Source organism: Stereum hirsutum (genome assembly GCF_000264905.1).
Source record: "Stereum hirsutum FP-91666 SS1 unplaced genomic scaffold STEHIscaffold_10, whole genome shotgun sequence".
Lineage (NCBI taxonomy): Eukaryota > Fungi > Basidiomycota > Agaricomycetes > Russulales > Stereaceae > Stereum > Stereum hirsutum.
Window position 1 is genome coordinate 1204002 of NW_006763140.1, and position 12136 is coordinate 1216137.

Sequence of the window (12136 nt, forward strand, 5' to 3'; positions counted from 1 at the left end):
ACCGGCATCTTCAATCAACGGTTCGCGCGGCAAACGCCGCATAACGTACTTGCACGCGGGACGGACCGCAACAGACAAAAAGCCAAACAAAAAAAACACGCTCACGGAGGTATATTATGTCCTCGGTGTTCAGGGTGGATTTTGAGGCGGGTCGGACGGTTCTTTTTCCTATGGCAAATAGCCCAGAGAGGTGTTTTCAAGTGCAATTGTCTGGGAACATCAACGCCGACGTGAGCGATGCCGATATGCCCTCATCATAGGTTTTAACTCCACGGAAACACGGACGGTAGCGATAAGCCAATGACCACCAGGGACAGGTGGTCATTCATCGCAGTTGGATCAATTGTCTTGGATAGTACTACGACTCGGAATTTGCAAAAGATCGCAGAAGGGGATCTCAGGTTTTCCGGAAGGCCAAGACGGGATAACGTGTATGCATGTGAAGCAGAAGGAATGCGTAAACTGATGTTATTGTTACGATTGAGGTGGCGAGGCCTAATCATGAAAGCTATGGCGAGATGAGGAGATGTATTGAGATGCATTCGCGAGGGCAGAGTGTGTCGCAAATGCCATGTCGACGAAACAGGTCGAAGCCTTGTTAGATAAGATGAATTGGGAGATGCTGGTCGCGGCGACGAGCTACTATGAGGCCCCACAATGCTGATATATCTCCAGGGCAAGTCACATAACGAGATTACCTCATAGAGGTTCAAGAGCACCGGGTAGCAGGAGCGAGTATGAAGTTCTCCGTGAAAACGCACCGGTGAACATAGTACGCTCGAAACAATCAATCTCCACAGGTTGAACTTCCGCACAAGTTGCATTCGAACAACGATATGGACATCACATGGTCGCTCTAAGGCTCATCATCATACCCCTTCACTTCTCTCCGTGGCCGCTGGGGAACTAGCATGAAGCCGAGGAGTGATGATGTTGAGCATAAAGTTGTTGTTGCATAATAGGGTGTTGAATGGAGTAGGCACGGCGAGAAAAGGAGGGTAGCGAGGACGGTATGACAGAAAGACTCACTGGGATATGCGAGAGGAATGGGCTCTGGGCGCTTGTAACCAAACTTCGCGCGGATGGCTGGGACGGTGGGTACCATCAGAGGACCAGCAAGACCAATGACAATCGAGTAAAAGATGACGGGCTTCTCGTGGGCTTGCCGTTGCTGTTCGTCCAGACGAATTTATTGGACAAGGGAAGGCCATAGGTCAGACGCAGAGAAGACAATAAGATACGTCATGTCAGAAGAAGTTGTATTGCGTCAATAAAGCAAGACGCACCATATAGCGATACCAGTTTCGACCGATGGTGGCCATTGTGGTTGTGTAGAGGTTTCTGCAGAGGACTTGTGCTCCGAGGAGTCGCGCTCAGTTACAGCACGTGGCCCAGTGAGCCTGAGACTGTCAATGTCCCGAGTCCTCGGCTCTTCGAATTCTCTTCACCGTTTCCCTCACACCTTGCTTTTGCCCTGCTTATTGTTTTGGTATACTTGTGAAATCTGTGAATCTCTAACCTGAAGTGTTAGGACAATTCGTTCTAGGCATCAAGCCAATTCTGGACTGGAGACTCGTTTGCCAGCGGATATCCTCTACGTCTTCGTACTCTCCGAATTTTCCAAGGTCGTCATGCGCATCTTACCTATGTCTTGTCGTGTGCGCTCTTATCCTACCGCAACACAGGATGTTCCTTGGCCTGGCTGGCTAGATATTGCCGATGCAGAAGCCCAACACGCTGACTTGCCTTCTGACGAGCACGGCTCCCTGTCTTCTGTCCAGAGAGCGTCTATCCTCGATCCTGAAGAACGTCAATGGGTGCATGTTCAACCGTGGCTAGAGTCCAAGGGTTACATGTCACGCCCTCGATTTCGTCCCGGCTGGAGACCGTCCTGGTCAGAAAGTGCGACGAAGGACGATTTGCCCAAGCATGATGATAGCGTGCCGCACAACGTACGTCGTCCCGATCGCTTTGTTTTGCAATATCTGCTCACCGGCATATCACCTAGTATCCTGGTTGTAGTCATGTCATGGACGCGTTCCGTATAAGCGATGAGCGTCATGTCGCTCTCAAGAGATTTGAGCTGCCGGCCAATGGCCGCAACGAACTCGAAGTCAATACAATATTGTCCTCCGAACCGCTGAGGGACGACCCGCGGAATCCAGCGCTTCCAATGCTCGAAGTTATCCATGCTCCCAACCAATGCTTTATGGTATTCCCTGTAGGCAAGGAAATCTTCGACTTCTGTCCTGCTACTGTCGGGGAAGGCTTGGATTTCATTGAACAGACGTTGCAGGTGCGTATAGTCCATCATACCTGTGGCGGACCAGTCGAGCCTCACGTCTCGAAATAGGGCCTCGTATTTCTGCACGAGAAACGAATAGCTCACAGGTGAGTTTCGATGACAGTGCATGATCATGTTTCAACATCGAACTCGATAGCAATAGGGACTGTTCCATAGCGAATCTTCTGATGGACCCATCTCGTATGTACCCCCACGGAATACACGTGGACGATCATCGATTGAATGGTCGAGGCAAATGCATCAGCCACGTCCGAACGCGCACCCAGGTCGGTGGCGTCAAGTACTACTACATCGATTTTGGCGAGTCCATCAAGTTCGGCCCATTGGACAATACGCGCATCACCATTCATTCCAAAGCGAGCATTTTTGCGCCAGAGACGACAGACGATGTTTTATTGCCTTACGATGCCTTTAAACCTGATATCTTTACCTTGGGTGTAACTTACACACAAAGGATTGCTAAGGTACTGGTCTCATGGCGTTCCTTATCCGTGTCACTGATGAATCTTGCAAGCCTTACTCCTCTTTCGACGCACTTCTTCCTCTCTTCGATGCAATGACCCAAGTCGATCCAGATATTCGGCCTTCTGCCGTAGAGGCACTCAACCTCTTCAACACCATTAATATATCCTTTTCGCGCACCGCTTTGCATGGGCGTGTCCATGACCGCAGAGAGCACCCAGAATCTTCCTTCGAACGGATTTTCCTCGATTGCCTCCACTACTCGGAACAGATCGCTTGGGCCATACAGAACTGGAAATGGTGACAGAGAGGCATTTCCACTCTCTCAATTTTGACAGCGACGTCCTATTTCTGGGTACGTCGTACCATGTTCGCATAACTACCCTCTTGTACTGCTCCCTCATCGACCGTCCACTCGTCATGATCCACAATGTTACAGAGAAAACAGCTCATGCTTAGAGTCCTGCAGAACTCGAGCTGTCTTGAACTTCACGGCATATTACGACCGCGACAGGTCTCCTTTCCCTACACTGGGTTGGTGGCAAGCTTCCTATATATAGTCTCACAATTCTCTTATTCACACTTTCGGAGGTCTACGGTCTCGGCTTCACGGGTGCTCTAAAGCTCTTTCGATAGGCTATAGTGAATGATGAAGCCTCGATTGTCAATAACTGCACAATAAATGAAGCATCATTCGGGAAGGATCTTGATAGCTCCCCGGGCATACTGCGCTAATATCAACTGCATCAGCTGCTTTTGGGAACAAGCGACAGTTTTGCCACTTGCAATGCTGAGAACAGGCAGGCTCGTAGCCTGGCTGAATAAGTCGTTGCTCGGACTAATGTTGTACGTTCAGTCTCGTGTCGAAGGAACTTTAATTTGTGGCGCAGATTGGGGAGACGAAGTACGTTTGTTTCCATCTTGGTACTACTTACGTCGGTGAGTTCTCCTATGTTGCGCCTTGACTCCGACCAGTACTCAGACTTGCGCCGGTCGCTGTGTAGCCACTGGCCACTTCTGGACTAGTAGTGGCGCTCGAGTTGACGAAGATTCACGGCTCACTGAGCCCCACATGCAAATGAACGGATCCATATGCACCCACAAACACCCACCGTCGAAGAACACATAGTCCTCACGACCATCAACGAGTATTGCATTTTTAGCCGAACGGAATTCCTCATCCGTTGCACCATAGTACGGGTACGCAGCCCCTATTTGTTCTCGTGAAGAAGCACGATCCTTCCATCTTTCATCACCCTCAAGCTGCTGTGTGACCGGGCCCTGGTTGTCGTCGAAAAGTCCAGAAGAATTCTCCTTCCATCTTCTATCGCCACTCCCATCAAGCTGCGGTGTGACCGGGTCCTGGTTGTCGTCGAAAGCAAACTAATTGGGCTCCCACCCCAGTCACAACCTCTTGATGCGAGAGGATGGCGCGCTCATCCAGGGATCTGTATGCAAAATCGATGACCTGCCGCGGCGATTTACACACGCAATTGTTTCTCCCGCGCACTGGTCCTTGACGGAGGCTCCTCATTTTCTGTGGCTCTTCGATGGTGGTAAATCAATGATGCAGGGGTACGAGCTATGATTTCAGAAATCCATTCAAATTGAATCTGGCATTCGGGTCTGGCATTCCAGTGCGTACATATTGAAAAGGATACACATTTTAGGTAGGCTGCATTGGAGCCAGTATGGAATCGGGTTTTGTCGATCTTGCACCATGAAGTCGAGTACTGATCCAACAGAAGGCGATACTGGATGGGAAGTTCATCCCCCTAAAGTTCATCCGCTTCCGGAGACACTCAACGGAAGTATTACGCACTCTCCGTACGACGACTGACCTGAATAGCCTCAACACTAGTGCGGTTTCTCTGTAAGTGATCTACAAATGATGGTCCTCCCACGCAAGGACTTGTGGACTCATATGGGTCCATCATTTGACCCGTCAACTTCTCGTTCACATGCTATCGTGACCCGCTGCTGGCACACTCGACTGCCCTTGTAGCCTGATCTGGTGCACCCTGCTGTAGACGGCATCTTGTTGTGTATTTAATCCAACTCGATCGTCGTTGCAGGACCCATCATCAGGCTCTCGTACTCAACCCTCATACTTACTCCAAGGCTTTGACTCCACCACACTTATTCTCTACTCTATGGCAGAAGCGTCGGTATCCGTTCTCGGCCATCTGGTAGTCATTGCTGTCAATCTCGCCAAGGAAGAGACAAATGCCCACCGTGTCAAGGTTCTAGCAAGATCCTTTAAAGCCTTTCCGGCTCTCGTCAATCAAGTTCAGGAGCTCAACGAGTTTCAAACTGACGAAGTGCGCCTTCAAATAGAAGCCGATGCCATCAGGTGAGCTGTACTACGAAATGATGATACTCTACACACGCTAACAGTAGGCCAGGGTTGATTCAACAGTGGGAGGAGTTCAATACTTGGTCTAAGGGTCTTGGAAAGTGGGAGAAGTTCTTCAAGTATATTCCTCGTCGCGAGAAAGTCAAGGATATCAAAAAGTGGTCCAACACCGTACAAACTGGTATCTCTGTGAATTACCTGCTATCTTATATCCTCGCTCGCTCGTATGGTTTAGAACTGACTTGAAAACATAGCAATCGATTACGTCCTCTACCAAGCTCAAACTAGAGGCGCAAAACGTTGCGCATCGCACTGAAATTGCGCTGGCACATGCTCGGGGCGATATGACGGCATCTGAGTCTGCAGCGCGAGAAAGGGAACGGTCAGCCAACTATCTTAGCCATGTGGAGACAGAGAATTCTGCTGCTGAACTCGACAGACAGGTCAGTGCTTGATAACCTGTTAACTGAATATCTCTGATGCATATCATCTTTCCTTACAGAGATTCCGAAATGCAATCGCTGATGCCGGTTTGCAGCTTTCTTCCGAATACGAAGAAGTAAGTACTCACCTATCCACGTACTCGTAGTACTAAGAACGCCTTCAAGTTCAAATGCTCACATTTCGCTCCCAGAGCCGCGCCCTGGCTATCGACATTGTCGTTGATGTCCTTCGGAATGGAATTGCGGTTCAAAGCTCAGATCAGTCTGGGGAAACATTCCGAGAAGCCCTTGAGCGGTTGAAATTGGTTGAACCTTTCTCGAAGGTCGCTCCGGCCTGAGCGAAACAGTGCAAAGTTGAAGCTTGACTGAAGCAGTGCCTCGAGTAAGTAGTGGAATTGAAGGTTGAATCCTCTGATAACTCCATTCTGAAGGTGCTCCCATTGTCTCGTCTACACGCATTCGATGTATATGTAGCATTCCTGTACCTCGCGTTCAACCTTCCCTCCTTGTACTTATCACATTGTATGTAGGATGTATGGCAGTGACTAAGTAGTACATTGACTTTGTTCAATCTCGAAGTCTGTGGTTGATGTGCACAGGGATTATTCTGTTGCTGTATGCTACGGCCTGCGGAGTTAGGAAATAACAATCGCCCACTGGTTCCCTGGGTTCCTAGCTACGCAGCAGATATTCAGCGCTCAGCAGTTCCGCGAGAAATGGCATGTACGTATAAGTACTAGTACCGTGTACGGAGGTATTCACAGTATGATTACGTAATAGCGCTCCGGCCATATAAAGATCTGATGGCAGTGAGACCGCGGCAGCCCAGTCTTCCCCCACGTTGTTTCGCACTATATGGGCCACTTCTAATAGTCTCTCGAAAAATTCTCCTCTGCGTCCATCCATGTCGTTATTATCGACCATGGCGACGCTCCTTCGTTGTCAAATGCGCGCTACTCATGAGCAGCCTACGGAGACTGTCGCTTGGCCTGGGTGGCCTGGTCTCGAGGAAATCGCCAGACAGCATCCCATGCCATCACCATGGTCAATGCCATACCAACAATATGCCGCCATCTTGGGACCCGAGGAGCGACGATGGGCCCATATACAACCTTGGCTTCAGTCCAAGGGTTACATGCTCCGTCCTCGGTTTCGCGTCGGGTGGACGCCATCGTGGTTGGACGGTACAACGGTCACGACGCGGAAGTTGGGCGAGGACAGTCTCCCACATAACGTGCGCTGGTGCCCTACTTGACCTCTCCAGACATCCTGCATTGAATGTTCATATTGGTTCTAACTTTTCATACCCCCACCCACCCATTCATGCGTTCATCTATTTATCCAGAAACATGCTTGCGGTCTCATTATGGACGCAGTGCGCATCAGCGACGGCCGTCTTGTTGTGCTCAAGAGATTTGAATTACCAGCCAATGGACAGACAGAACTTGAAGTTAATACCATACTCTCATCTGAGCCCCTCAAGAATGACCCACGAAATCCGGCATTGCCCATGCTGGATGTTATATATGCTCCGGACCAGTGTTTCATGGTTTTTCCATTCGGTCACTCTCTCTACGGCATGGAGCTCGATACAATTGGGGAGGGCTTGGACTTCGTTGAGCAAACACTAGAGGTACGTGGTTCATCTGCGTCGTTAACGTGTCATGAGTCTCAGAAACAATGCAGGGTCTTGTGTTCCTGCACGAGAACCGAATCGCGCATCGGTGAGCTCCAGTTTCAGCTCCAAGTTGGCTCGATAAACGATACAAGCTTCTACAGAGACTGTGCTATCACTAACATTGTCGGAGACTCGCCTCGCATGTACCCTCGAGGTATTCACCTCGACGGCGGCGGACTCGATCTTCGGGGCAAGTCGCTTGGCCACATTCGAACGCGTACACAAGTTGGCGGAATGAAGTATTACTTCATCGATTTCGGCGAATCGATCAAGTTTGGCCCATCCGACAGCACTCGCATTGTAGTACACTCAAAAGCTAGTATTGCCGCTCCCGAAACCGCAGACCTATCTCTCTGGCCCTATGACGCTTTCAAACCCGACATCTACACTCTAGGAACAACGTACAAGCGAGCATTGGCGGAGGTATGCTTCTCTCCTTTAAATTCTTATCGTACGACGTACGGCATGCTAAGGGCAGGCTCCAGGTTTATACGTCGTTCGATATGCTAAACCCGCTCCTCGATGCGATGACCCAACGCGATCCGGACGCTCGACCGTCTGCTGCAGAAGCATTGGAACTCTACAAAAACATCAAGGGATCGCTCTCGCGTACTGCACTACACGGCCGTCTCCACAAGCGCAAAGATCCACCAGAGTCTTCATTCAAGCGGGTCTTCTTCGACTGTCTTCATTATACTGAACAAATCGCCTGGGCCGCACAAAATTTGAAGTGGTAATACGTGGATATTCTCACTCTTCTACAATCTCCGGTGTTGGTGTCATATATTTTGGGCTCCTCACACCATATTCTGCACATACCCTTTTGCTTTCCGTTCCCACTAGTCAGTTTTCTCGCTTTTCGACTTCTCTATCGAATTCTGCTGTCGCTACCGGTCCTGCTATTGCTTTCGCAGTTAATATTGCTCTGTGTTGTTCATTTCGGTCCTTACTCTTACTGTGTCTCGACCTCCTCGAACACGAACCGTGCCATGGCTCGTAAATAGCCCTTCACACTCTTTGAGATATCCACTGCTGTCCAATTCACTTATTCGAGTCCATGATTACGAGGACGTTCAGCTTTCCGACAATCCAATGGTGCTCTGAAACTATGTCCAGTCTCGCTCCCCGTGTCGACACGTTGAAGCCACTGAGCCCTCGGCTGATTGGAAGCACGTGGCGCGATCCCGCCGTGAGACTGGCCTCGTCTCGGGTCTTGTCTTGAACTTCGACCTGTTGTCTTCATTGTTTTTGGTACTTGGGAAACTTCTGGATCCCACTCCGGAGCATCAGTCGCCACCTTGGGTCTCGACATCACATCTATCCAGTCTGAAGTAGTCCTGAAGGGTCCCCTTTCTTCTTCATCGCTCTCGCGCCCAGTCATACCGTTTCTATCGACCAATATTGCGGCACTCTTTCGTCGTGGTACGACTGTACCTAGCTCGCGTCCCGTAGAGGATCTCGCTTGGCCTGGCTGGCTTTATATTCAGGACATCGTCAAAGAGCACCCTCGCCCATTAAATGCTACGCTGACAGGTGCTCAATATGCCGCTTCCCTAGAACCTGAAGAGCGACAATGGGTCCACATACAACCTTGGCTCCAATCTAAGGGCTACATGCTTCGCCCCCGATTTCGCGTTGGGTGGACGCCGTCGCGGTCTAACGGTGCATCGTCTACCCCCCTGCAACATTGTGAGGACAACATCAGATATACCGTGCGCCACTGTTGTATTCCTCTCACCTCAAATCTCGTGCTGAACAGTCGTGTGCATTTCATTCGTCCGTGCAGCCTGAGAAACCTGCTCGCAGTGTAGTCATGGATGCTGTCCGCGTCAGTGATGGTCGCTCCGTTCTACTCAAGAGATTCGATCTGCCGGCGAATGGACGTACAGAACCCGAAATGAACACCCTACTCTCATCCGAGCCCCTCAACAGCAATCCACGAAATCCGGCCCTGCCCTTGCTGGATGTTATATACACTCCGGACCAATGCTTCATGGTTTTTCCCTTTGTCCAGTATCTCTATTCAATGGAACTTGATACTATTGGGGAGGGTCTCGATCTTGTCGAGCAAGCACTCGAGGTGCGTAGTTCACCCTCCTTGTTGCATCACGTTTCGGGTCTCAAAGTCGCGCAGGGTCTTGTATTCCTGCACGAGGAGCGAATTGCTCATCGGTGATTCAGAGCTTATTCGACGGCCAGCTTTGTTGTAAAGTTCAAATTTCCTCCGTAGAGACTGCGCTATTACCAACGACGTTGGAGACTCGCCCTCGACAGCAGCCTGTACGATACCCGAGGCAAACGGATTGACCATGTCCGAACGCGCACCCAAGTTGCTGGAATGAAGTACCACTTCAATGATTTTGGTGAAGGGATCAAGTTCGGCCCGTCGGATAGCACGCGCGTCACAGTATACTGGAAAGCGAGCATTGCTGCTCCGGAGACTTTGGAAATGTCTCTCTGGCCCTACGACGCCTTCAAGCCGGACATCTATACCTTGGGAACCACGTACAAGCGAGTCTTGACGGAAGTATGTTGCTCTCCTTCTCATCGTTGTACAACGTGCGACATGCTGATAAAACGTTGCAGGTCTTTACCTCATTCGACTCCCTGAATCCGCTTCTCGATGCGATGACTCAACACGATCCAGACGCTCGACCATCTGCTACAGAGGCACTGAAAAGTTTTAGCCTGTGTCTGTGATTGTGATAGCTCCTTCGCCATGCCTAGGACGCCTAGTAAGGATTAATACAGAGTCCTCCTCGGAGTCTGAGTCGACTTGTGGTTGTCGCCGAGTTTTCGGCGCCCGTCTTTCGTGATTGACAGCACATGGTGCAGCGATCCCGCCGTGAGACTGTCTGATATGGCCGTGTCCTCGGGTCTTGTGTTGAACTTCGACTTGCCAGTGTCGTCTTATTCTTTTGTTCTTTGGAAACCTGGGGATCCTGATCTGCCGGAGCATTGTTCGCCACCATAGGTCCCATCATCACATATACTCCAGCCTGAAGTGAGTCATGTCGAAGATCTTCAACCCATTCTCCGTCATCGCCGCCCTTGCGCTCAGGCATGCCGTTTCTTTCGATCGTCGCGGCCTTCCGAGTCCTTTGTTTTAGGACGAATGTCTCTAATGAACGTCCCGAGAAGGACCATATCTCTTGGCCAGGCTGGCCTTCTCTCGAGGAAATAACCAGACAGCACCCCATGCCATCACCACGGTCAATTCCACACGACCAATATGTCGCCATCTTGGAACCTGCGGAGCGACAATGGGTTCATATACAACCCTGGCTTCAGTCCAAGGGTTACATGCTCCGTCCTCGGTTTCGCGTCGGGTGGACGCCATCGTGGTTGGACGGTACAACGCTCACGACACTGAAGTGGTGTGAGGACTGTATCTCACATAGCGTGCGCTGCTGCTTTACTTCACTTCTCCAGAGATCTGCATTGAATTTCCTTATTGGTTTTATTTTTTTCATCTCCTTGCCCACCCATTTATGTCACTCCATCTATTCATCCAGGGTCCTGCTTGCAGTCTTGTTATGGACGCAGTGCGCATCAGCGATGGCCGTCCTGTTGTGCTCAAGAGATTCGAACTGCCAGCCAATGGTCAGACAGAGCTCGAAATCAATACCATACTCTCGTCTGAGCCCCTCAAGAATCACTCACGAAATCCGGCACTGCCCATGCTCGATGTTATATATGCTCCCGACCAATGTTTCATGGTTTTTCCATTTGGCCAGTCTCTCTATGACATGGAGCTCGATACAATTGGGGAGGGGCTGGACCTCGTTGAGCAAACATTAGAGGTACGTGGTTCATCTGCTTCGTCAACCTGTCACGAGTCTCAGAAACAATGCAGGGTCTTGTGTTCCTGCATGAGAACCAAATCGCGCATCGGTGAGTTTTTGGGTCTCAGCTCCAAGTCAGCTCGATAAACGTTTCGAGTTTTTTCTTCTTCTATATCTACAGAGACTGCGCTATGACCAACATTGTTGGAGACTTCCCTCGCATGTACCCTCGAGGTATTCACTTCGACGACCCCGGAATCGATCTTCGGGGCAAACGGCTTCGCCACGTCCGAACGCGCACACAGGTTGGCGGAGTGAAGTACTACTTCATCGATTTTGGGGAGTCGATTCAGTTTGGCCCATCGGACAGTACTCGCATAGTAGTACACTCAAAGGCTAGTATTGCCGCACCCGAAACCCTGAACCTATCTCTATGGCCATATGACGCTTTCAAACCCGACATCTACACTCTAGGAACCACGTACAAGCGAGAATTAGTGGAGGTATGTGTCTCTCCTTGTCGTACGACATACGACATGCTAAGGGCAGGCTCCAGGTCTATACCTCGTTCGATATACTCAAACCGCTCCTCGATGCGATGACCCAAGACGATCCTCACGCTCGACCGTCTGCTGCAGAAGCGTTGGAAATCTACCGAACCATCAAGGGATCGCTCTCGCGTACCGCACTACACGGCCGTCTCCACAAGCGTAAAGATCCACTAGAATCCTCATCCAAGCGGGTCTTCTTCGATTGTCTTCATTACTGTGAACAAATCGCCTGGGCCGCACAAAATTGGAAGTGGTGATACTTGGGTGTTCTTACTCTTTTTCGATCTCCGGCGTTGGTGTCATACTCTATATTTCGGGGTCCTCACACCGTACCCTGCACATACCCTTTTTGCCTTTCGCTCTTACCAGTCATTTCCATCGCTGTCCAATTTCGCTATCGAATTTCTGCTGTTGCTACCCCTCCCGCTATCGCTTGCGTACTTAATCTTGCTCTGTGTTGTTATCTCAGTCTTTACTCCTTCTGTGCCTCGAATTCCTCGAAGCCCTTGGTGATGTCCTGTAAGCACGTCCGGTAGAGCGCCTCCTTTCACCTATC

The 12136-nt window shown here is 50.3% G+C and overlaps 6 protein-coding genes across 6 annotated transcripts; 4 read left to right on the forward strand and 2 right to left on the reverse strand.

The window, feature by feature from the left end:
- Positions 1–856: 856 nt before the first annotated feature.
- STEHIDRAFT_60754 (NADH-ubiquinone oxidoreductase subunit) lies at positions 857–1162 on the reverse strand (the record flags this gene model as incomplete). Its single annotated transcript, XM_007305716.1, has 2 exons — positions 857–906; positions 1030–1162. Coding segments are annotated over 2 exons (183 nt in total), but the record flags the coding sequence as incomplete, so codon positions are not given.
- A 484-nt stretch (positions 1163–1646) lies between these two features.
- Positions 1647–3122, forward strand: STEHIDRAFT_99962 (uncharacterized protein; the record flags this gene model as incomplete). Its single annotated transcript, XM_007306070.1, has 4 exons — positions 1647–1940; positions 2009–2296; positions 2354–2391; positions 2448–3122. 4 exons carry the CDS (start codon positions 1647–1649, stop codon positions 2863–2865), a joined length of 1038 nt encoding a protein of 345 aa, XP_007306132.1. The 3' UTR covers positions 2866–3122.
- Positions 3123–3745: 623 nt separating this feature from the next.
- STEHIDRAFT_112509 (uncharacterized protein) lies at positions 3746–4301 on the reverse strand (the record flags this gene model as incomplete). Its single annotated transcript, XM_007306071.1, has 2 exons — positions 3746–4129; positions 4257–4301. 2 exons carry the CDS (start codon positions 4299–4301, stop codon positions 3746–3748), a joined length of 429 nt encoding a protein of 142 aa, XP_007306133.1.
- A 619-nt stretch (positions 4302–4920) lies between these two features.
- On the forward strand, positions 4921–5904 carry STEHIDRAFT_158707 (uncharacterized protein; the record flags this gene model as incomplete). The annotated part of the gene is made up of 5 exons (XM_007306072.1): positions 4921–5120; positions 5168–5312; positions 5378–5566; positions 5626–5682; positions 5758–5904. The coding sequence occupies 5 exons, from the start codon at positions 4921–4923 to the stop codon at positions 5902–5904; spliced, it is 738 nt and encodes a 245-aa protein (XP_007306134.1).
- A 710-nt stretch (positions 5905–6614) lies between these two features.
- Positions 6615–7981, forward strand: STEHIDRAFT_60358 (uncharacterized protein; the record flags this gene model as incomplete). Its single annotated transcript, XM_007305685.1, has 5 exons — positions 6615–6800; positions 6912–7199; positions 7253–7290; positions 7346–7667; positions 7730–7981. 5 exons carry the CDS (start codon positions 6615–6617, stop codon positions 7979–7981), a joined length of 1086 nt encoding a protein of 361 aa, XP_007305747.1.
- Positions 7982–9141: 1160 nt separating this feature from the next.
- Positions 9142–11837, forward strand: STEHIDRAFT_60467 (uncharacterized protein; the record flags this gene model as incomplete). The annotated part of the gene is made up of 4 exons (XM_007305695.1): positions 9142–9324; positions 11101–11138; positions 11211–11532; positions 11586–11837. The coding sequence occupies 4 exons, from the start codon at positions 9142–9144 to the stop codon at positions 11835–11837; spliced, it is 795 nt and encodes a 264-aa protein (XP_007305757.1).
- Between the last annotated feature and the right edge of the window lie 299 nt (positions 11838–12136).